Source organism: Amblyraja radiata, chromosome 10, assembly GCF_010909765.2.
Source record: "Amblyraja radiata isolate CabotCenter1 chromosome 10, sAmbRad1.1.pri, whole genome shotgun sequence".
NCBI classification, from domain to species: domain Eukaryota; kingdom Metazoa; phylum Chordata; class Chondrichthyes; order Rajiformes; family Rajidae; genus Amblyraja; species Amblyraja radiata.
Window position 1 is genome coordinate 39087978 of NC_045965.1, and position 26030 is coordinate 39114007.

At 44.7% G+C, this 26030-nt stretch overlaps 1 protein-coding gene and 1 long non-coding RNA gene across 2 annotated transcripts in view; one reads left to right on the forward strand and one right to left on the reverse strand.

Moving 5' to 3' along the window:
- The window catches only part of ttc39a (tetratricopeptide repeat domain 39A), an 83456-nt gene extending 59993 nt beyond the window's left edge, over positions 1-23463 (reverse strand). The window contains exons 1-2 of the mRNA XM_033028582.1: positions 23225-23463; positions 10424-10528 (exon numbers count right to left, since the gene is read on the reverse strand). Of these exons, the coding sequence (XP_032884473.1) occupies positions 10424-10528; positions 23225-23436 (317 nt within the window). The 5' untranslated portion in view covers positions 23437-23463. The remainder of the gene's footprint in view (positions 1-10423; positions 10529-23224) is intronic.
- Positions 9376-25586, forward strand: LOC116977810. The gene is made up of 4 exons (XR_004413309.1): positions 9376-9386; positions 11599-11604; positions 18651-18653; positions 25506-25586. It is a non-coding gene; the product is annotated as an uncharacterized LOC116977810 (long non-coding RNA).
- Positions 25587-26030: the final 444 nt, after the last annotated feature.

Here is a 26030-nt window from a genome sequence, read left to right on the forward strand (position 1 = left end):
CGCCGAGGCCTCCCCCTCCCTCCCTCCTCCCGGCCTCGGCGTGCGGGAGGGTTTGTTTTGAAAGTGCGCCGTTAGCGGGTTTGCAAGCAGCGGCCCTTATCAGGGCGGGCGGGCGGCGGGAGGAGGAGGAGATGGAGCCGCTGTCGCTGTTCGGGGCCCGTCATTCGCTGCGACCCTTCGTCACCCCGCATCTAGTATCTTTCCAACGCAATACAGCCGTCATGCCGACACAAAGCGTTGCGTTCCTTTTCTCCAGAGATGCTGCCTGACCCGCGGAGTTACTCCAGTTTTTTGTGTTTATCTTCGGTACAAACCAGTATCTGGTTGCCAAGCCAGGCAAAATGACTCGGTGTTTAGGTTGCCCGGTGGTGCTTTGAGTGGTCAATGGCACCCGGGCAACTGTTAATTTCGAGCCCTGTACATGTTGTGACATGTTTATTTTTTTATTTATGCAGAAAACTATGAAGTTAACGTCAGTAAACATGTGAAACCGCACAATTGGACAACATAATGTAAAGATGCCACTTCACTGAGGGGTTGAAATGACAGTTGTAAACTACTCTGCTCCATGTGACATTTATGGCCCTGAAACTTTTAAACATTGAAGTATTTGTGAAAATATTGACTGCACAATAAACAATGGATAAATATTAGCACACAAAGCATCAATTCAAAGCTAAGTAAATATATTAAAGCTCCATGTTCAAAGTTTTGATGTATTTATCCTGATATAAAATGACCAACTTCGTAAAAATGTTCTGATATCAAAGCTGAATTTAGTTTTATTTTCATGTCTCAAGGATGGCATGGCCAATTTAGTTTAGAGATGCAGCATAGAAACAGGCACCTCCACTCCGAGTTCATATCGACAGGTGATAACCCACTCACATTAGTTCTATGTTATACCACTTTGACATTCACTCCCTGCACAGTAGGGCCAATATACAGAGGACAATAACTGACAAACCCGCATGTCTTTTGGGAGGTGGGAAGAAACCAGAGCTCCCGGAGGTCACAGGGAGAATGTGCAAACTCCATACAGACAGCACCCGAGGTCAGGGGTCTTTGGTACTATGACGCAGCAGCTTTACCAGCTTGACCACTGTATTGTTCTTTAATTCTGACACACTGAGTACTGCCTGGTAGATATCAGGTCCTGCAGACTCCATGCTGTAAAGCTTCAAACACTGTTGTGGAAGTAAAGGCAAAGTCAGCCTAATATCAAGAGAAAATGCTATAGGAATGTGGTGTACAACTGTATAAAAAAATAGTATGAAGAGAGGAAAAGTGGTCCAAAATGACAAAAATTAGTTTGTAATACATGTTAGTACCACTTCCCCATATCTTTTGTATTCTCTTATAATTGTAAAAGGAAGGCATCTTAGAATAGTGAAAGGCTTGGATACATTGGATGTGGATAGGATGTTTCCACTAGTGAGAGAGTCTAGGACTAGTCATAGCCTCCGAATTAAAGGACGTTCCTTTAGGAAGGAGATGAGGAGGAATTTCTTTAGTCAGAGGGTGGTGAATCTGTGGAATTCTTTGCCACAGAAGGCTGTGGAGGCCGTCAATAGATATTTTTAAGGCACAGATATATAGATTCTTGATTAGTACGGGTGTCAGTGGTTATGGAGAGAAGGTAGGAGAATGGGGTTAGGAGGGGGAGATAGATCAACCATGACTGAATATCTCTTGTGACCTTATTTTTCTTCACTTAAAATATTAACCTCACTTCTACCATAAAGCTACATCTGAGGCCAGACTCTGTCAACATAGGTGTCAAAGTAGAGGGGTATACATCCCATAGAAAACGGTCTGATTTTATTTTCTATCTGCACCAATTAATCTTTTTATGTTCATTTTCTGTTCTTGTGCATCACATACTAGTTATATTGAACCAGTTACAGCAGTTTCTTAATGGGTGGGGCTGAATATCATTGGGCAAGTAACCCAGTCATTAATGGGAAGGGAATGTTTACCTACATTACTGATCATTATTGTTTAACTTACGCACCCTAATCAAACAAAAGGCTGCAGCACGAAACTTAATCGAATTCAGATGCCTCTGAGGTTGATTCGGTTAATGCAAGTTTTCATAACATGCCATTAAATGAAAGACTAGCATTCAATATAATGATTTATCTATATTTTCATTTTTACAGTTTATTTCAGCTTTTAATAAGTGGTCAATTTAACTCACTCTCACTAAATAGGAAAAACCAAAGAAATCCAGGTATGGAAGGACTTTCAAACAAACAACATGGTGCTATTAACATCATATGACGAAATGATTAAATGATAACCTGATTTTTGCAGTAATTAAGTTTCATGTCACTGCAAACTCCATTGTCCTTTATACGTTATTGGTCTCCATTTCCACAAATATACACAAAATATACACAAACATCACCTCGTGTCAAGGAAGCCTATTTTTAGTCACTGCATAACATTAGGGTATAATACAGGTGGGCACATGTCTCTCCTGCTGTAACACTGGGGTACAAGTCTGGAGAATATAGATCGCTCCCTATACAAGACTGGAGTGGGACATGATGGGTTGAATCTATCGCATTATAATGTTGTGCTTCTGTAGCCTAGCCCCACTATAATGCTAGGCTACAGAAGAGGTGAGTATAGGGTTGGCCCAATGCAACACTGGGTACAATTCTGATAGGTATAGGATACAATTGAATTCATTATGTATTCACACATCTCTTCCAGATTTTATTATGCAATAGCATCTAATGATTTCATGATGCTGGAATTAAAACTCACTTGCCCAACCTGGTGGCATTTCCTTCTCAGCAAAATAAAAGAACTATACACAATGACTACCTCCACCCTTCTGTGAAGTACAAAAAAAAAAGCTTAAATCTCAAGGCAAAGGTTAAGAATGCAGTGATGCAATCCTTTCACATCTCTTAATTTGACAGGCGTCTCTTTATATGTTGACTATATATACAATCGCACGCAAATGTTTTAAAGTCAAATCACTACCATTTCTCCTCCTACACACCAACAATGTTTTCAGGCAACTGTTTAATGGGATATGGGATTCCAATTCCATTGTTTTATTGAAATAGAATTTCATCCAACTTGGAGATTAGCGAGAAATATTTTAAACATAGCTCTGAACAAAGACTCTGCTTTCAATTTCCACACCCAGAACTTCAGGTGTTATTTTTAACCATGGGTAATTACCTTGGGCCGGCCAACTATCAGGAAAGAAAGTCACAGGAATATATTAGTTTATTTAATGTTATACTTTCACTTGCAAACAAGGTTAAAAATGCTGTTACTTTCAATCATTCCATTATTTTCATCCAATGGGAAATAGGATTGGTAATAAAATGAAAAAGGGAGGCTCAGGCTTATCCCCCAAGTGAAATAAAATAACATACGAATCCTAGTTGTGCAAGAATACCATAGGTCAGATATACCTCCCACTCACCAATACATTGCAAAACCAGCAGCTTCATGTGAACGAGCCTCACCCTACAAAATCCATCCAAATGCTGGCTGAACCAATATAAATACCTTGGGGTGAGATCCCAGCAAACAATTTAGGAGATTTGAATTATGTTCCAGAAACGTCAGCTAACCTGGTGAGTTGGAGACAATCGTCCGATTGTCTTAGATGATCCTATTCCTGCCTCAGAATCAAGAGGTTGTGGAGTAGGACCAATCCTACTCTGGTCTTGAGCAAAATGATCTAGACTGGTGCAGTACCACATAAATCCGGTAGGCGGCGCGACTCTCGTCAGCTGCGGCCTCTGCAGTCCGTCTGCGTTTTTATTATTTTATGTCTATGTTTTTATGTAGTTTTTGTTATTTATGTTGGGGTATGTGTGTGGGGGGGTGGGGGTGGTGTGGGGGGGTTGGGGGTAATTTTTAAATCTCTCCCTGCACGGGAGACCCGACCTTTTCTTTGTCGGGTCTCCGTTGTCGTTGGGGCTGCAACGAGGAGCGGCCTCCAACAGGAAGACCGAGTGCTGTGGTGCCGACTACTCACCTCACCGTCGCGGAGCTGGCCGAGTCCAGAGCGGGTGGAGCTGTGGTGGACGCTGCTGCGACCCGACCCCCGGAGATTCGGTGGCTGCAACTGCGGGTTTGGCGGACGGTAACACCGGGAGCCCGCGGGTCCCTGGAGGGAGACCGCTTTTCGGGGCTTCCGCAGCGGCGACTTCTCCCGCCCGAGTTGCGGGGTTGAAGAGCACCTGGAGCGGGGCCTTACAGCACCGCTCCGCGCGGCTTGGAATGGCTGCGAGCGCGCGCCGGGGGCTCTAACATCAAGACCCGGTGCGCGACCTTGCATCACCCGGCATGGCTTTAATGGGATCGCCATCGCCCGCCGGGGGCTTTGACTTTGACTCTGACATCGGGGGGGAGAGTGTAGTGGAGAGAGAAGTTTTTTTGGCCTTCCATCACAGCAATGTGATGGATGTTTATGTAAATTATGTTGTGTCTTGGGTCTATTTGTTTGTAATGTATGGCTGCAGAAACGGCATTTCGTTTGGACCTCAAGGGGTCCAAATGACAATAAATTGAATTGAATTGAATTGAAAAAAAAAAAATGTTGCATTTTCAGAAAAGCTGCCTTTCAAAGAAGACACCATACATACCAAGGCCCCATTTGCACTCTCAGGTGAGATGCTATTTAGTTGAAGCAGATGCAGGAGGTTTTCCCAATCTCCTGCCCAATATTCATTTCTTAAACAATATCACCAACATGGATCATGAAGTCTTTTATCACAATTCTGTGTGTGGGACTGCACCATGTGTAAATTGAGTGCTAAGATTCCTATATTAGTGACTTTCCAAAAAAAAGTTCAAATATAGGAATACACACCTGTTTAACAATTTGATATGCTTGTGATTAACTATATTCCTTTAAGCTCAGTAGAAATTGTGACAATATCCATGTAATTTATGCATATGAGCTGTACTCGTTCTCGCACATGCTTAGTAAATCAGTCAGTGACCTTTGCCTTGGAAATAAATCATTCCTGTTTTTGATTCCAACATGAATGTGTGTGCAGCCATCTTTCTCTGTACATTATGTACTTGTTTACTTATTTTATAAGCAGATAGATATCAAAACATGGTGGCAGCAGTGAAAGTGAACATTTGTGAATCAAATAAACACTATAAACATTATGCAGGGTGACTTGGACAGGTTGGGGGAGTGGGCAGATGCATGGCAGATGACGTTTAATGCGGATAAATGTGAGGTTATCCACTTTGGTAGCAAAAACAGGAAGGCAGATTACTATCTAAATGGCATCAAGTTGGCAAAAGGGGAAGTACAACGGGATCTGGGGGTCCTTGTACATCAGTCTATGAAAGTAAGCATGCAGGTACATCAGGCAGTGAAGAAAGCGAATGGTATGTTGGTCTTTATAACAAGAGGAATTGAATATAGGAGCAAAGAGGTCCTTCTGCAGGTGTACAGAGGCCTAGTGAGACCACACCTGGAGTATTGTGTGCAGTTTTGGTCCCCTAATTTGAGGAAGGACATTCTTGCTATTGAGGGAGTGCAGCATAGGTTTACAAGGTTAATTCCCGGGATGGCGGGACTGTCGTATGCTGAGAGAATGGAGCAGCTGGGCTTGTACACTCTGGAGTTTAGAAGAATCAGAGGGGATCTCATTGAAACATATAAGATTGTTAAGGGCTTGGACACGCTAGAGGCAGGAAACATGTTCCCGATGTTGGGGGAGTCCAGACCAGGAGCCACAGTTTAAGAATAAGGAGTAAGCCATTTAGAACGGAGACGAGGAAACACTTTTTCTCACAGAGAGTGGTGAGTCTGTGGAATTCTCTGCCTCAGAGGGCGGTGGAGGCAGGTTCTCTGGATGCTTTCAATAGAGAGCTAGATAGGGCTCTTGAAAATAACGGTGTCAGGGGATATGGTGAGAAGGCAGGAAATGGGTACTGATTGGGGATAATCAGCCATGATCACATTGAATGGTGGTGCTGGCTCGAAGGGCCAAATGGCCTACTCCTGCACCCTATTGTCCATTGTCTCTGTCGATTAGAAATAATGCTTTGAAAAGCTTTCAGGAATCAATGTTTCAACGCTCAGCGACCAGACTAACTGCATGCATGAGTGAATGCAGGTCAGTGAACACACAAAGATAAGGCGTTGCGTGTAAATCAGCGCCGTGGGAATTGAAGTTTAAAACAACGTGCTGTGAGAGTCTGCTGAAAGATAAAATAAGCTAGTAAGTCCGAGGGAATACGCTGATATTTCAAAATGGCGCAGAACAGTCCATCTTTCCACGTGATTCCACCACCCAACCTAAAGCTCAAAGAGAACAGGGTGGATGAGTGGAAAATGTTTAAACAAATGTATGAAAATTATGCAGTGATAACAGAACTTGAGAAGAAGGAGAAACAGTATCAAAAAGCAGTATTCCTGCATATTGTTGGACCGGAGAGCGTGCGATTCTACCCTGACGTTCGAGACTGTAGCAGATGAGACAGATGTGAAAGTCATCATCGCCGACAAGATGTCTACCATCATCATAGGAGAGACGAATGAAAAATATGACAGATTTGTTTTCAATAAACGAGACCAGAAGTCAGGAGAAAGCATTGAATCGTATGTTGCAGAGCTGAAGGAGCTTGCTAAAACATGCAACTTCTGTGAGTGCCTGAGAGAAAGCCTCATTCGAGTTTGCATCGTAAATTGTTTTGCAGACAGGTCAACTAGGTAGACACTCCTTCAAAAGAGGAATCTGACACTGCAGGGAACTGTGGACATATGTAGATCCTCGGAGGTAACAGCGGCAAGAATGCAGGTCATCGGCGATGAGCCGACAATACACAATGATTCAAACCACAGGAAAAGATGGTTGATTTTCCTTTGCAGGAATAATCAGGGACAAGTAAAGTGCAAGTTCTGTGCAAGGACGCACAAGCGCAGGAATGAGGAATGCCCAGCGTATGGGAAGGACTGCAACAGATGCGGACGACAAAACCACTTCGCCTGCTGCTGCAAGCAGAGGAAGGAAAGCATGCAGAAACGGGGTCTGCACAAGGTCATAGAGACATCTGACACAACGTCCATTGCCAACACAGGGTCTGTGAGTTGCATTGAGATCAAAACAGCCGTAAACAAATTCTCTTCAGGCCATCGTCGGGAGCTCGCAGGCCACAGGCTGGTGACCTGTTTTTACGGAGCTCCCGCGGCAACAGCTGCGTCCACTGGACTGGAGGGCGGCAGCTTCGACCACCCCGGGCCGCGGAGCTTGAACCGGCCCGTTCGCGGAGCTCAGTTGAGCCGCGGGACTGATTACCATCGTCCGGTGGGGTAACAACATATCGCCTCAGCGCAGAAGGAGAATAAGGAGGGAAGAGACAGTGACTTTAAGACTTTGCCTCCATCACAGTGAGGAGGTGCCTGGTGAACTCACTGTGGTGGATGTTAATTTGTGTTTATTGTGTGTTTTGTTATTTATTATTATATGTATGACTGCAGGCAATGACATTTCGATCAGACCGAAAGCTCTGAATGACAAATAAAGAAATCTAATCTAATCTAATCTATTCGCTGAGATGCAGGTCGGCACAACAGCCATCAAGTTTCAGATTGACACGGGTGCCAGTGTTAATGTGATTCCCAAGCATCTTGTACCCAACAAAGAGGACATTAGATGAGAGAAAATCACCTTAAAGATGTACAACAGATCCAACCTGCTGGCGGAAGGTAGGGCGAAAGTCGTACTCCGGAATGAGACGAACAACAAGAAGTACTGGGTTCACTTCATCAAGCCTTTGTGGAGATTGACCCACAAAGAAGTAGAGTGGGAATGGTCATCAGAACATGACATGGCAATGTCAAAAATCACGGAGCTGTTGACAACGGCACCTATCCTGGCATACTACACACCAGACAAACAGCTGACCATACAATATGATGCAAGCAAGGCAGGTCTAGGTGCAACACTTATGCAGAAGGGACAACCACTGTCCTATGTGAGTCGAGCATTGATGCCAAGCGAGCAGAGATATGCTCAGATTGAAAAGGAGGCACTAGCAATAGTGTTTGCCCTCGAGCGCTTCCATCAGTACACCTATGGACAGAGAGTGATCGTTGAGAGATACCACAAGCCATTGGAAGTCATAGTCAAAAAGCCTCTGCATACAGCACCAAGACGTCTCCAGGGCATGATGATGAGGATGCTACACTATGACATCGAGATCAAGTGGGTAGAGGGAAAAGGCATGCATCTAGCAGATATGCTCTCCCAAGCATAGGATCGACCAGATTCACTAATGTCAACGTAGTTGTGTCCTTGAGCATGGGAAAGGACAAGTTCAAACACATTCAAGCCCATACCAGGGAAGACGAAACACTATAGACCGTTAAGACAGTAATCCAAAATGGATGGCCAGATCACAAAGCAGAAGTCCCAGAGGCAGCACATCCGTACTTCAACGTCAGAGACGAGTTGAGTGTGCAAGATAACCTAGTATTCAGAGGAGAGAGAGTTGCAATCCCCGTCACTCTACCTAGAGATATGAAGGAGACACTACAGACCTCTCACCTGGGAGTGGAAGGAACCCTCAGACGTGCTAGAGAATGCATTTTCTGGCCCGGAATGAAATCTGCTGTGAAACAGTTCATTTCAAACTGTGAAGCCTGCAGGACGTATGAACAACAGAATCAGAAAGAAACTCTGGTGCCCCATGTCCTCCCAGATCGACCATGGGAGGAAGTGGGAAGTGATATGTTTCTTAATTTCATTTCAGGTCATCCAGGTTTTACATTTGTTTCAGAATGCTTCAATCTATAATAACTGAAAATTTCATTCAGTTCTCTTAATATTTAAGAAAATTATGGGCTTTTGACTGTCCTCGATCACAGCTTTTGTGTTAAGTCAATGGAAAAGCAATAGGGAACAAGATGCTAATATCCGAGTATGAAAATGGACATAACTTTTTTAATACTGAAGATATGAAAGTGAATTTGGTGTCAAATTAAACGTATTTTTATGCTTTATCTGATGGGATAAATTGCAGACTTTTGATTTTTTTAATTGCTACATGATCTAAGATTGATCACATTTACTCTGGCAAGGAAGAACGGGAAGAAAGGGAACCATTATGTTTTTTGATTGTTTCCATTATGTGTAGATAAATAATATTGATTGAAACAAATGAATTTAATAACAAATGCTCTATAATTCCAATGCTATAAAATAAACCACCTGTCACTGCATACGTCAAGCCCCACATAACACATATTCAGACTACCCTTGGAGACACTGAAGTTACAAACCAATGTATTATTCAGATCTTAGGAATGCAACATTGTGACAATCTCTGTTAACTTGTTTTCAGAGATGCTGCCTGACCTGTTGTGAAATGTAACATATTTTGTATTTGAATTCAGAGGACTGCAATTAAATTAAAATTCACACGATTATTCTAACCCTTTGTGTCTTTTTTTGTAAACCTATCCATGTTCTCCAGAGTAACCCGCTGAGTTACTCCAGCACCTTGTGCCCTTTGTTGTTGACCTGCATCGGCAGTTCCTTGTTTCTTCATCTAAGCGTAGACTGACAGAAATTGACATAAGATAGATACAAAATGCTGGAGTAACCCAGCAGGACAGGCAGCATCTCTGGAGAGAAGGAATGGGTGACGTTTTGGGTCGAGACCCTTCTTCAGACCCTTCTTCAGTCCCATTCCTTCTCTCCAAACATGCTGCCTGTCCCACTGAGTTACTCAAACTTTTTGTGTGTATCTTCGGTTTAAACCAGCATCTGCGATTCCTTCTTACATATAAATTGACTCCCATTAGCTAATTATTATTAGGCCTCCATTTTCAATATCTAATCTTCAATTTCAAACTCTTTACATCTCTGTAAATTATTCCAGCCTAAAAGAAGTGCATATGTGCAATGATGTCCACTCACGCCTCACCAATGTTGGTAGCTGAACCTTCATGTACCTGGGCCCTGAGCTCTGTAATGTCCTACCAGACCTGTGTATCTTTCTTATTTTCCTTAATATGCTCCTTAAACCTACCTCATTGGTCAAATTGTTGAAATTGCTATTAGTATAATCTGCATAGTCAATTGTAACTAATTAATAGTTCTGGTTATGATTAAAATGTTGCTGTGAAATGTAATGTTATTTTCTATATTAGAGGTCTGCAATGAAATAGATATTCTGAGTTTTCTTTTTGTTCCTTGGTTTCAAACTGTGTTATGCTATATCTTGTGAAAATAGCCTTCAGACATAAGTACAAAGGTGCCATTATAGTTTTTCTGGTACATGTAATGACATTATATCGCAAATGAGGCAGTGCACATCAGATGATAGATGAAACATTAGCACGGCATGAAATGTTCTCTAACAAAACAATTCAGTTCATTAATCTGATCAGAGTCAAATGTTACTCATTACTCACTTTGAATGGAGCTTGGTCAAAGCATCTTCAAATCTGTTGCTTAGAAATAAATCCAATGCTGCTATACATTCATCCAGCGATGTTTTTAAGTCTGTTTCAGGTGACCTGCTCAAAAGACATTTAAAAATAACCCAAATTAACAATAATATAATCTAATCAGTATAATATAATCAATGACCATTATGTCTAATTGAAAGTTCTGGTAATGATTAAAATGTTGTTGTGAAATGTAATGTCATTTTGTATTTGAGGTCTGTGATGAAATTATAATCCATAATGACCACTGATACCTGGTGCTAATTATTATAAAATGAAATATTTAAAATAAATTGACGCTGAAGTTACGAATGAATACGTAGTTCAGATCTTAGAAGGATAGCATCGTTATAGCCATAGATTATAAAATCTTTCAAATTGTTCAATTATTTTGGGAGATAAAGGGCAATGAACATTACAAAAATAATCAATACCCACTTCAGAAATGACCAGTTAAAATTGCAATTACCAATAATACAATCTGCATTGACAATTGTATAAAGTTGAAAATTCTGGTTATGATTAAAATGTTGTTGTGAAATGTAACATATTTTATATTTGAATTCAGAGGACTGCAATTAAATTAAAATTCACACGATTACTGATATCTGGTGCCAGCCATGATATAATGAAATATTTAAAATTAAAATATTAAAATCAACTTGTTTGAGATGCTGAAAAACTGAGCGAACATTTTAGATTATTCATTAAAGTTTACAATTAGTGAAGACTAACAAAATATTAACCTGTTGGAGAAACTCAAAGTTATCAGGCAGCAGACCCGACTCCAGCATCTGCTGTCTCTTGTCTCTCCAGTGAAGACTATCAGATGGAGATCATGCAGTGCGATACAATTAATGCAACATTTTTGTCTAAAAGTATTACATTAGTGCTTATGGCAGAGTTATTCATCTCCACATTAACATTACAAGGATGTATATCACCTCTATTTTTCTTTTAAGCTTTTTCTTGGGACACTATCAAGACAACCCCGAGTCAGACACATACCTGGAACCCTGAAGTCACATTTAGGCATGTCAAAATAGATTCCCCTCCATGAAGGATATGAATGATTTCTTTGAGGAAAACATATTTCATGTTCTCTCAATTGGTTTGGAATCCAGCACCCATCAAAGAAGACTTCTGTCGGACATTCACTATAAACCCACTGGCTCCCAAGGCTATCTAGACTACACTTCTTCCCACCCTGCTTCCTGTAAGGACTCCATCCCCTACTCCCAATTCCTCCTTCTAAGCCGCATCTGCTCCCAGGATGAGGTGTTCCACATCAGGGCACCGGAGATGTCCTCATTCTTCAGGGAACGGGGGTTCCCCTCCCCCACTATAGATGAGGCTCTCACCAGGGTTTCTTCCATACCCCGTAACACTGCTCTCTCTCCCCATCCCCCCCACTCGTAACAAGGGCAGAGTCCCCCAGTCCTCACCTTTCACCCCACTAGCCGTCACATACAACAAATAATACTGCGTCATTTTCGCCACCTCCAATGTGACCCCACCACTCGCCACATCTTCCCATCTCCTCCCCTGTCTGCTTTAACCATATAACCATATAACAATTACAGCACGGAAACAGGCCATCTCGGCCCTACAAGTCCGTGCTGAACAACTTTTTTCCCTTAGTCCCACCTGCCTGCACTCATACCATAACCCTCCATTCCCTTCTCATCCATATGCCTATCCAATTTATTTTTAAATGATACCAACGAACCTGCCTCCACCACTTCCACTGTAAGCTCATTCCACACCGCTACCACTCTCTGAGTAAAGAAGTTCCCCCTCATGTTACCCCTAAACTTCTGTCCCTTAATTCTGAAGTCATGTCCTCTTGTTTGAATCTTCCCTATTCTCAAAGGGAAAAGCTGATCCACATCAACTCTGTCTATCCCTCTCATCATTTTAAAGACCTCTATCAAGTCCCCCCTTAACCTTCTGCGCTCCAGAGAATAAAGACCTAACTTATTCAACCTTTCTCTGTAACTTAGTTGTTGAAACCCAGGCAACATTCTAGTAAATCTCTTCTGTACTCTCTCTATTTTGTTGACATCCTTCCTATAATTGGGCGACCAAAATTGTACACCATACTCCAGATTTGGTCTCACCAATGCCTTGTACAATTTTAACATTACATCCCAGCTTCTATACTCAATGCTCTGATTTATAAAGGCTAGCATACCAAAAGCTTTCTTTACCACCCTATCTATATGAGATTCTACCTTCAAGGAACTATGCACGGTTATTCCCAGATCCCTCTGTTCAACTGTATTCTTCAATTCCCTACCATTTACCATGTACGTCCTATTTTGATTTGTCCTGCCAAGGTGTAGCACCTCACATTTATCAGCATTAAACTCCATCTGCCATCTTTCAGCCCATTCTTCCAAATGGCCTAAATCACTCTGTAGACTTTGGAAATCCTCTTCATTATCCACAACACCCCCTATCTTGGTATCATCTGCATACTTACTAATCCAATTTACCACACCTTCATCCAGATCATTGATGTACATGACAAACAACAAAGGACCCAACACCGATCCCTGAGGCACCCCACTAGTCACCTGCCTCCAACCCGACAAACAACCATCCACCATTACCCTCTGGCTTCTCCCATTCAGCCACTGTTGAATCCATCTTGCTACTCCTGCATTTATACCCAACAGTTGAACCTTCTTAACCAACCTTCCATGAGGAACCTTGTCAAAGGCCTTACTAAAGTCCATATAGACAACATCCATTGCTTTACTCTCGTCAATTTCCCTAGTAACCTCTTCAAAAAATTCAAGAAGATTAGTCAAACATGACCTTCCAGGCACAAATCCATGCTGACTGTTCCTAATCAGACCCTGTTTATCCAGATGCTTATATATATTATCTCTAAGTATCTTTTCCATTAATTTGCCCACCACTGAAGTCAAACTAACAGGCCTATAATTGCTAGGTTTACTCTTAGAACCCTTTTTAAACAATGGAACAACATGCGCAGTACGCCAATCCTCGGGGACTTTTGATGTCCCGTTTCTAATGACATTTGAAATATTTCTGTCATAGCCCCAGCTATTTCTACACTAACTTCCCTCAATGTCCTAGGGAATATCCTGTCAGGACCTGGAGACTTATCCACTTTTATATTTTTCAAAAGTGTCAGTACTTCTTTTACTTTGAAACTCATAGTATCCATAGCTACTCTACTCGTTTCCCTTACCTCACATAATTCAATTTCCTTCTCCTTGGTGAATACCGAAGAAAAGAAATTGTTCAATATCTTCCCCATCTCTTTTGGCTCTGCAGATAGCTGTCCACTCTGTCTCTCCAATGGACCAATTTTATCCCTCGTTATCCTTTTGCTATTAATATAGCTGTAGAAACCCTTTGGATTTACTTTCACCTTACTTGCCAAAGCAACCTCATGTCTTCTTTTAGCTTTTCTAATTTCTTTCTTAAGATTCTTTTTACATTCCTTATACTCCTCAAGCACCTCATTTACTTCATGCTGCCTATAATTATTGTAGATCTCCCTCTTTTTCCGAACAAGATGTCCAATTTCCCTTGAAAACCAGGGCTCTTTACAATTTTGTTCAAAAAGGAACTGCAGATGCTGGAATATCGAAGGTACACAAAATTGCTGGGGAAACTCAGCGGGTGCCGCAGCATCTATGGAGCGAAGGAAATAGGCGACGTTTCGGGCCGAAACCCTTTCCAATTTTTACTGTTTCCTTTCAACCGAACAGGAACATAAAGATTCTGTACTCTTAAAATTTCCCCTTTAAATGTCCTCCATTTCTCTTCAACATCCTTCCCATAAAACAAAATGTCCCAGTTCACTCCTTTTAAATCATTTCGCATCTCATCAAAGTTAGCCTTTCTCCAATCAAAAATCTCAACCCTAGGTCCAGTTCTGACCCTCTCCATAATTATATTGAAACTAATGGTATTGTGATCACTGGACCCGAAGTGCTCCCCAACGCATACCTCCGCCACCTATCCCGTCTCATTTCCTAACAGGAGGTCCAACACTGCCCCTCCTCTAGTAGGTACCTCTATGTATTGCTGCAAAAAACTATCCTGCACACATTTTACAAACTCCAAACCATCCAGCCCATTTACCAAATGTGTTTCCCAGTCTATGTGTGGAAAGTTGAAATCTCCCACAATCACTACTTTGTGCTTACTACTAATATCTGCTATCTCCTTACATATTTGCTCTTCCAATTCTCGATCCCCATTTGGCGGTCTATAATACACCCCTATAAGTGTTGCTACCCCTTTCCCACTTCTCAGTTCCACCCAAATAGCTTCCCTAGATGAGCCCTCCAATCTATCCTGCCAAAGCACTGCTGTAATATCTTCCCTGACTAGTAATGCAACACCTCCACCTCTTGCCCCTCCAATTCTATCACACCTGAAGCAACGAAATCCTGGAATATTTAGTTTCCAATCACAGCCCTCCTGCAACCATGTTTCACTGATCGCCACAACATCATACTTCCAGGTGTCAATCCAGACTCTAAGCTCATCCACCTTTCTTACAATGCTCCTAGCATTAAAATATGCACATTTAAGAAACCCCCCGCCTCTTATTCTCTGTTTATTTCCTTTTTTTTCTTTCTCCTCTTGTGCCCGAGTGCTTCCCTTTTCTGCTTCCTGCCTCCCATTCTGTCTACTAGCTTTCTCTATTTGAGTCCCTCGCCCCAACCATTCTAGTTTAAAGTCTCCCCAGTAGCCTTTGCAAATTTCCCCGCCAGGATATTGGTCCCCCTCGGGTTCAAGTGCAACCCATCCTTTCTGTACAGGTCCCACCTTCCCCAAAAGATGTCCCAATGATCCAGAAACTTGAATCCCTGCCCTCTGTACCAGTCTTTCAGCCACGCATTTATCCTCCACCTCGCTCCATTCCTACTCTCACTGTCGCGTGGCACAGGCAGTAATCCTGAGATTGTTACCTTTTTGGTCCTTTTCCTTAACTCTCCTCCCAACTCCCTAAATCCTCCCTTCAGGACCTCTTCCCTTTTTTTACCTACGTCATTGGTACCTATATGTGCCACGACCTCAGGCTCCTCTCCCTCTGATTTCAGGATATCTTGGACGCGTTGAGACACGTCCGAGACCTTGGCACCAGGGAGGCAGACCATCATCCTGGTCTCCCGACTGCGTCCACAGAATCGCCTATCCGACCCCCTAACAATAGAGTCCCCAATTACTATTGTCCTCTTCTTTTTGTCCCTACCTTCAGGAGCAACAGGGCCGGTCTCTGTGCTGGAGGCCCGTCCGCTCTCGCTACCCCCGGGCAGGCTGTCACCCCCATCCGTACTCAAACAGGAGTACTTATTTCCAAGCTGTACCGACATTGGAGTACTCACTCGTCCCTGCCTCTGCCCCTTGCCCTTCCTTAGCGTGACCCACATGTCTCTCTCCCGTGGTTTTGGAGTGACCACCTCCCTATAACTCCCCTCTATGACCTCCTCACTCTCCCTGACCAGACATAGGTCATCGAGCTGCTGCTCCAGGATCCTAATACGGTCCCTTAGGAGCCCCATCTCGCTGCACCTGGTGCAGATGTGGACGTCTGGAGGGCCATCCGACACCATGACCTCCCACATCTGACATCCCGAACAATACACTGCTCTGGCTGTCATTCTCCCACCTTACCCTGGATCCGATACAAGTATAATACGATAGAAACTGCTGGGAGAAATCAGCAGGTATCTGACTCACAACAGCTGCTCCCTCTTGACCTTTAAACTGCACCTTTATTATATAAACAAAAAGCACTGTACCCTTAGCTCACTGTACCCTTACTAAAGCACTGTACCTTTAACCAGAAAGCAGAAATGCTAACCTGAGGTTGCACCCAATTAGCTGCTTCCTCTAGTCTGCTTCCACCAATCAGCGGCTTCCACCAGAACCCTCCCTATGGAGTGTGGAACGTTACAGATTTCTGTAAGGCCTGACCCTCGTCCACTCGCTCCAACGATCCCGGGCCTCTGTAAAAGCAAGCCCCGCGCTCGATTTATATACTCACAGCCCTGACCCTCCTCCACTCGTTCCAACGATCCCGGGCGTTCCGCAAAGACCGCTCCCTCCATAACTCCCTGGTAAATTCGTCCCTTCCCACCCGTACCACCCACTCCCCGGGCACTTTCCCTTGCAACCTCAAGAGATGCTACACTTGTCGCTTTACCTCCCCCCTTGACTCCATTCAAGGACCCAAGCAGTCGTTCCACGTGCGAAAGAGGTTCACCTGCACCTCCTCCAACCTCATCTATTGCATCTGCTGCTCTAGATGTCAGCTGATCTACATCGGTGAGACCAAGATCGCTTCGCCGAACACCTCCGCTCAGTCCGCAATAGCCAACCTGATCTCCCGGTGGCTCAGCACTTCAACTCCCCCTCCCATTCCGAGTCTGACCTTTCTGTCCTGGGCCTCCTCCATGGCCAGAGTGAGGACCACCAGAAATTGGAGGAACAGCACCTCATATTTCGCTTGGGCATTTTGCACCCCAGCGGCATAAACATTGACTTCTCCAATTTCAGGTAGCCCTCACCGTCTCCTCCCCTTCTCAGCTCTCCCTCAGCCCTCTGGCTCCTCCTCTTCCTTTCTTCTTCCCGCCCCCACCCTACATCAGTCCGAAGAAGGGTTTCGGCCCGAAACGTTGCCTATTTCCTTCTCCAGCACTTTTGTCTACCTTCGATTTTCCAGCATCTGCAGTTCCTTCTTAAACACCCATCAAAGTGCGTTGATTTAGCCACTCAGGAACTGGTTAAATACGATCACAGTCCTGGTGCCAGGGATATTGGGGGGGGGGGGAGGAAGGATACTGACATTGGAAGATTGTGTGGACAAAGTGATTCTGATATCTTTTCAGTGCTTTGACATGCTGTAGTTGTCCATGTTTCCAAAATATACAGGAGAATAGCGATTATTGCTGACATGCACCATGAACTCAATGATGAATTGGAGATTTTGGTCCGAACCCTCCTCTCCTCAGTCAGCTGTACAGCTATGCTGTCATGCTAGAGGTGGTGTGAATTCATGAGTAGCCAGCCTTTTCCACATTCTCCAGTCTCATTGTGGATCTTGATTGCCCAGGAGTGGCATTGTGCAATGGAAGAAGTCCTTAATACTCTGAACGTTTAAGCAAGTTCCATTCCATGCACCAACAATAACTCTTGTAGAAATACCAATGGCAAATGCCCCGACTACTACACCAATATTTGAACCTGGGAATCGACATTGATTTAACATTGATATCAGCTGCAAATTAACATGATGGATCTGACATGATCAGATTTTTTTAAATGGAATACCAGGGGAATGCCAACTTCTAGGGATTGGGCTGGTGGAACAGGGAACCTTCTCACGGCCCTCTAACTCAATGTGACTTGGAATCAGTGTGCTACAGTCATCAGTGCAAACATTCCAGCTCTGGAAACAATGGGCAAAGCCAAAGAGGAATCCTACTTTAAATTTAATCTATCCCTGGCCTGAATCCCAACAGGAAACAAACTGATCCGCTTTGATGCCTACAATGCTATACTATAGTCAGAAAGAGAATGTACCTCATTTATGTAATTCTTCTGGTTAGCTTTAACCACAATAACATCTACAGGGCACTAAGTTTCCAAACGTAGAAGTGTGCTTTAGTTCATCTAACAGTAAGACACTTGTATACATTTAATCATAGATTCCATCTGTTCGCCAATTCCTTGGATCAACCTACACAAGTACCACCAGATACAAAACACAAATACAGATTAAACTTGTTTCAAACAAGTCTATTGTAACTCAAACGCAGTTGCTTATTCTTTGACAATGGACCACAGCTCACTTTGAATTTATCTGAGACTTTTATGCAATGTAATGGCATCATATATTTGATTCATCCACATCATCCAAATTCCAAGGAGCAAGAGAGTTGTCTCCAAATATATGAATAGAAGTTTTAAAAAAGAATTCACTACAGGTTTTACAATGGAAAAGTTGTTAATACCTCACCAATTTCTCACATGAAATAGAGCATGAAATAACTCATCTGTACCCACCACATTTCTGGCAGTCGATTCAAATCATTGCTAATCACTGAGGGGACGTTTGAAATGGCGCCGACCTGTAGGGGGTATGGCTGCCTAGCCTGCAGCTGTCTGTTTTTCATTTCTTTTTTCTTATTTTTAGTTAGTTTAGTGTTTTGTTTTTAAGGAGTTCTAGCTTTTTTATGTGTGGGGGAGGGGGGGGGGGAAGGGGGAAACTAATTTTCAGGGTCCCTACCTGGTCGGAGATGCAGCTTTTCTCCGGGCTGCACTTTCGACCCATCCTCGCGGCCTACCAGCGGGCCTGGAACGGCATTTCCTGAGGGGACCGCCCGGAGCCTCAGCATCGGCGGCGGCTGCGGAGCTGCGGGTCCGAGGAGCGAGGGGACCGCCCGGAGCCTCGGCATCGGCGGTGGCGGCACCGGCATCGGTGGAGCTGCGGGTGTGAGGACGGCGGTGCAGCGCTGGAGCGCCATTGCGGGGCGGGCGTTGCCTTGCCTGAGTCGCCGCGCTGGAACTCCAGTGAGCTGGGACCGGCGTTAAAAACATCGCGGAGCTGCGGGCGGCGGCGCTGAAACTTTCCATCGGGAGTCTGGGATCTCGCGACGAGATCGCCAGTTGAGCTCCATTCGGCGCGGCCTTGTCGGCTCCGGAAGCCACGGTCTCGAGTAGGGAGGCAGCCGTTCCAGGGTTCCCATGCCGCTGAGAGGACTCTCCCGACGCCGGAACATCATCACCCGGCGAGGACGGCCTGGAACATCGGGCCTCCGTAGAGGCAACTGTGGAGGCCTCAATAGGCCCGACTATGGGTGGACATTGGGGATGGGAATGGACTTTGTGCCTTCCCCCATAATGGGAACCATTGTGAGGGGATGTTTTTATGTTAAAACTATTTATTATTGTTATGTTTGTATTCTTTCTTATGTGCTGCATTGGCAAAAGGAATTTCACTACATCTAGGTGTATGTGACAATAAATCAACCTTTGAACCTTTGAAATGCATATAATCCTGTGGAGGAGTTGTTTCATCTAGTGGGGGAATCCAGAACTAGGGTCACTCATTTAAGATGGAAACAAAGGCAATTTCCTCTCCCAGGAGGACATGAGTGTTTGATACATAGAGGGAGTACATTGCCAGAGAGGGAGTACAGAGAAAGTTCACCAGACTGATTCCTGGGATGTCAGGACTTTCATATGAAGAAAGACTGGATAGATTTGGCTTGTACTTGCTAGAATTTAGAAGATTAAGGGGGGGATCTTATAGAAACTTACAAAATTCTTAAGGGGTTGGACAGGCTAGATGCAGGAAGATTGTTCCCGATGTTGGGGAAGTCCAGAACAAGGGGTCACAGTTTAAGGATAAAGGGGACTGAGATGAGAAAAACATTTTTTACACAGTGAGCGTTGAATCTCTGGAATTCTCTGCCACAGAAGGTAGTTGAGGCCAGTTCATTGGCTATATTTAAGAGGGAGTTAGATGTGGCCCTTGTGGCTAAAGGGATCAGAGGGTATGGAGAGAAAGCAGGTACAGGATACTGAGTTGGATGATCAGCCATGATCATATTGAATGGCGGTGCAGGCTCGAAGGGCCGAATGGCCTACTCCTGCACCTATTTTCTATGTTTCTATGTTTCTATGATACTGTCCTCCTCAGAGCAGTCTGTGAATATTTTTAAGGCGGAGGTAATAGATTTTTGATAAGCACCTGGAGGAGAAAGATTGGACTCAAATGCAAAGGTGAGTTAATCAGATAAGCCACGAACTCACAAACTTCGATAATTCAGCACACGAGCCTGGTGACCTGACAGGTAGCTGAGGAACAAGGAACCCAGTGAGCAAAGGCGAGCTTGAGAATCGTCACTTGGTGTGCCAATAGACAATGGACAATAGACAATAGGTGCAGGAGTAGGCCATTCGGCCCTTCGAGCCAGCACCGCCATTCAATGTGATCATGGCTGATCATCCCCAATCAGTACCCCGTTCCTGCCTTCTCCCCATATCCCCTGACTCCGCTATTTTTAAGAGCCCTATCTAGCTCTCTCTTGAAAGCATCCAGAGAACTTGCCACCGCCCTCTGAGGCAGAGAATTCCACAGACTCACCACTCTCTGTGAGAAAAACTGTTTCCTCGTCTCCGTTCTAAATGGCTTACTCCTTATTCTTAAACTGTGACCCCTGGTTCTGGACTCCCCCAACATTCCGATCTATCACAATCCACACTCAAGATAACCAAATTCATTATTTTATTGCACAATCATGTCATAAGAACATCTAACTCATCTATATTTTGTGTTATTGTTTATTTTAAAAAATATGGCTATTTAAATTTTTTTGTAACCTTTTCTTAAGAATGGGATAGATGTTTAGATCTAGTATTTGAATTTAGATTCACTGTTAATAATAAATACACTGTTGAATATGATTTTTTTGTTGGGTATTTACTATTTGTTTTAACGTTACAATAATATTAAAGTTCTGATCTTGAGAATATCACATTTTTGAATTTTCAAGGCAGTCTGGGTGTATATTACTATTTCCGTCACACTGGTCAATTTTGTAATTAGCTACAATTAGGTAACTAACTAATTATATGCTTTAATTTCAGGTCAATCCAAGAAAGATGTATCATATTTGTTTCAGAATGTTTCAATCTATAATAATTGAAAATTTCATTCAGATCTCTTATTTTTAAAGAAAGTTATGGGCTTTTATGTCAATTGACTGCCCTCGATCACAACTTTTGTGTTAAGTTAATGGAAAAACAAGAAGCTAATTTCCGAGTATGGAAATTACCATAACTTTTTTAATACTGAATACATGAAAGTGAATTAGGTATCAAATTAAAGTTCTTTTTGTGCTTTATCTGATGGGATAAATTAGAGGCTTGATTTTTAAAATCTTAAAATTTTGCAACATTCCTATTCATTGTGACCATGGTTGATCATCCACAATCAGTAACCCGTGCTTGCCTTCAGGCACGGAAATCGCTGCCAAAACATGGGGGGACACAATTCCTTGGCGGCCGCACGCGTGCACACAAGCGAGGCTTTGGCCGTGGGCTCTATCTAGTATCTTTGCTTTGAACGTAACATCGGGAGCTGACCTGGTTGGTGACCGACTCCGAACTCCAGCAACAGCAGGTTCGACCGCCCCAATTCGTGGGGCCTTCCATCCCCCGGTGGGGGGTTCAACATCAGGAGCCTCGATCGCTTCGACGCAGCAATTTGACCGCGGGGCGATGGAATTTCCCGGCTCTGCCGGGCTGGGCGGTGAAAAACACCACGAACGAGCCAATTCAAGCTCCGCTCTATGATCTCCATGACTCTAACTTATTTAAAACCCAACTGTGTGACTTAATGTTTGGAGTTTTAAATAATCCTAACATCAGACGGGAGCGGCGCCCCCAGGCCCACAGCCAGCGCAGAGAAGCAGCGCTAAATCCAGCTCAACTCTGCCTGTCTCGCCGGGTTAACTTACAGCCCTGCCTGGACTGACGGGACAGCAGTCCAGAGCAGTGGAGCTAGCGCTGCTTCTCCGCGCTGGCCGTAAACCTGGGCTGTCGTTTCCGTAAGTCCAGGTAGGGCTGGGGAGTTAACAGGCAGAGTTGAGCTGGATTTAGCGCTGCCTCTCTGGGCCTGGGGGCACCGCTTGCATCTGACTCCCAACGTCTCTGGCCACCTCCAGGCGTGGGGGCATTCGGGTGGGGACGGGGATGGTCCAGTGGTGGTTCGACAACGATTGCAGCACCGGAGACCCGGGATCGATCCTGGCTGCGGATGAGGCGCAGGTCTGTGTCCAGGGAGAGTGTTTTTCGCTTGTGACCTATGACCCAGGCAAGGAATTCAAGCTCCGCTCTATGATCTTGGCTCCAGGGACGTCTCCCTCCTCCAATGATCGCGCTGAAACATCATGGCCCCCCCCAATTGCCAGCTGAGCGACGTCTCTCGTCCAATCGGTGCCTTCGATCATTAGTCCCACCCCCACTGTATCGCGGAAAGCGGAGATTTCACCGGGTTTTAAAATCCCGATTACAATAAATGGGGGGGGGGGGGGGGGGGGATGTCCCCCACCTCTCAAAACAGGGGGGGGGGGGGGATGTCCCCCACCTCTCAAAACAGGGGGGGGGGGGGGGGATGTCCCCCACCTCTCAAAACAGAGGGAGGGGGAGGGGGAGGGGGAGGGGGAGGGGGAGGGGGAGGGGGAGGGGGAGGGGGAGGGGGAGGGTGTCCCCCACCTCTCAAAACAGGAGGAGGGGGGGGGGGTCGTGTCCCCCTGCCCCCCCCCCGGGATTTCCGCCCCTGCTTCTCCCTATATACCTTGATTCCGCTAGCCCCTACCTCGAGCTCTATCTAACTTTTTTTTTAAAGTAAAGTAAGAACATAGCTAGTCGAAGATTGGATAGAAATTCTTACGATGTGCTCTAAGGCCAGCGATATTGAACTGGCATTTTGTTTCTTTGGAACTGAAAGTAGAACAAAACTGATTGTTTGCATTCCGGACGATCAAGTTCAAAGCAGAACTAACGAAGTTTAAAACTTATCGTTCTGTAGCACAAATATATAAAAGCGTACGGACGGACGGACCGGCCGCCGCCGCCCAAGGCAGCGCGAGCACCGACCCGCCGCCGCCGCCGCTCCCGGGCAGCGCGAGCACCGACCCGCCGCTCCCGGGCAGCGCGAGCACCGACCCGCCGCCGCCGCCGCTCCCGGGCAGCGCTCACCTCAGCTCGGACTTGGTCTTCTGCTTCCAGAGCGACGTGAGGTTCGTGTACGCGGACATCGGTTCAGGTGAGCGGCGCAATTCCCGGTCACGAAAACCAACTGGTGGAGTCCTGAAGTTAAGAATGATTCCTTTCGCCGAGGGTTCCCAGGGCTGGGTGAATGACGCGTGAAGTTTCATTGCGCACACGCCACTCCCAACAGACGCCTTCATATTCGGTCCCACCCAGGCTAATCACGAGGAGTGCAGATTGCTTTCATAACAAAAAGCTCCAAGTGTCTTGATAAATTAATAAAAATGACAATTTAAAATGTATATTTTCATTGTCTGCTGTACAGACAGCCAGTTTGTAGAGATTTGAGGCTGATCTTTGTCTTTGCTTCCTCATAAACCAGAAGCTCGGATGGGATGGGGAATTCAAGAGGAACTTCGTCAACCAGAGTATGATCAAAATGCAATCACGAGCAGTTGAAGGGGAGAGTTCAAGGAGGGAGGAGATCTGCGCACACATTTTACTGGAATAAGGTGAGTGAAAGATAATGTGGAGAATAAGCTACAGTTTGGTCAGGTGACCAGTTTCTCTTCTGTAAGTTTTATGCAATACATTTCAAATTCTGCAAGTGCAGAAAGCACCGTATTCAAGAATTAGTTTGCGATTGTGTCAATTGTGTTTTAATAACAACACAAAAGATTTAGGACAAAATGAATCCATCAGAAAAATTCACCACCGTCAGACAGGAAGACAAATGCTAAAACGTTTCTTAAGTTGGAAAACCATCGTGCAAAACAAATGAAGGACCAGTGAAATATCATGAAATACACGTTAATATTAATTTGAATGGTTCCATCCTGAGTATTATTTAATTGAGATAAATACAAGTCTGTACGGAGTTTGTACGTTCTCCCCGTGGGTTTTCTCCGAGATCTTTGGTTTCCTCCCACACTTCAAAGACGTACAAGTCAAGTCAAGTCTATTTGTCACATACGCATACGAGATGTGCAGTGAAATGAAAAGTCGCAATGCGGTACAGGTTTCTAGGTTGATTGGCTTGGTAAATGTAACAATTGTCCCTAGTGGGTGTAGGTGTCAAATACGGGGATCGCTGCTCGGCGCGGACCCGGTGGGCCGAAGGGCCTGTTTCCGCGCTGTATTTCTAAACTAAACAGGCTGAAGCCAAATCGTTTGCTGCATGGCAATAACTACAATAAAGATGACAATAATACCAGTAATACTACTCTCGAGGGAGATGCAAAATATCTTATGGAATTATTTCAAAGATCATGAGCCCAGTGTAATGGACAATGTTTATTCCTCAGTCAACAGAGAATTTAGATTTAAAAAGACACAAAGTGCTGGAGTAACTCAACAGGTCAGGCAGCATCTCTGGAGATCATGGAGAGGCGAGGTTTCAGGTTGGGGCCCTTCTTCAGGCTGATTGTAGTGGGAGGCGGGGAGAAAGTGACACTTTGTGCCTTTCATTGTTCATATTTATAGGTTGTAAGCTACCCGTGAAATATGAGGGGCTGTTCCTCCAATTTGTGTGGTCTCACTCTGGCAATGGAGGAGGCCCAAGACAGAAAGGTTACTATGGGATGGGGATTTAAAATGGTTAGCGACCGATAGATCCAGCAGGTCTTGGCGTACTGAGCGCAAATACTCTGTGAAATTGTTGCCCAGTCTGCCGATGTAAAGGAGACTATGTCAAATGAATATTAACGTGTATTTCCCGCAGAGGCCAGCGGGTGCCGGTGACTGACAGCAGACGCAGCCGATCAGTGCAGCAAGGGGCATCCCGGCGGTGACTGACAGGCGAGGAGGCCGATCTGCGCATGCGCGGTTTAAAAAAATTATTTAAACCTTAATTACTTTTAAAATATACCACTGATCGGAACAAAACTTGTTGCACTTGCACTTGCAGCACAGGAGAATGGTAAGGTACTGCTATCATGTACCGTTTTCGCGCAAATGTAAAAACACAAAGCAGAAGATAACAAGATGAGAGTTTTAGTTATGTAATGTATAGATTGCTTCCCTACCATACAAAAAGACAGGTAGTGCTGTGGTTATTTTATCATAAACCACAAAACTGGGGGTAATTTCCACCCTTATCCATTGTCTTGTAGGCACGTGTCATTGTTTTGAACGCATCAGAGCAGGATTGAATTCCTTCTGGCTGGTAGTTTAACTGGTTTTGCTACTTTAAGCACAAGATTACATTTGGAAGCAATGCTACTTACAGTAGATGGATTTAATTGGGCAATTCATTTGTCAACCAGCCTAGTGATATACCGTATTTCCTGGCAAAGAAGACGCACCTGCATTGAAGACGCACCCCCACTTTGTGTTGCTAAATTTTGAAAAAAGGCTGGCGGGACAGGATCAAGGGTTTGGTTTAGTCCAGGGGTCGGCAACCCTTTTTTGCATAAGGGCCAGGACTAGCTTCAGTTCCCAGATCCCTCGTGTCCCCGGGACCAGCTGCAGTTCCCAGGTCGCCTGCGAGTCCCAGGACTAGCTGTCACACCCAGTTCGCCTGCGAGCCCCGGGACTAGCTGCAGTTCTGCTGTCCAGTCCCGGCGGCCGCTCACAGCCACCCGAGTTACTGAGTGAGTTGGTGGCATGATCCCCGACCCCCTCCTTCTCAACGCTCCTGCCCTCCCCGCAACTTTACCCCTGGTGGCCCAGCCGTGCTGACCTGGGCCAGACTCCCCACACACTGTGGAAGGAACTCTCTCCCCCCAGCGGTGCTGTCCTTTTCCAGCTGCTGTACTGAGGGATAGCCAAGTCTATCTTTCTTAGCTAACAATCT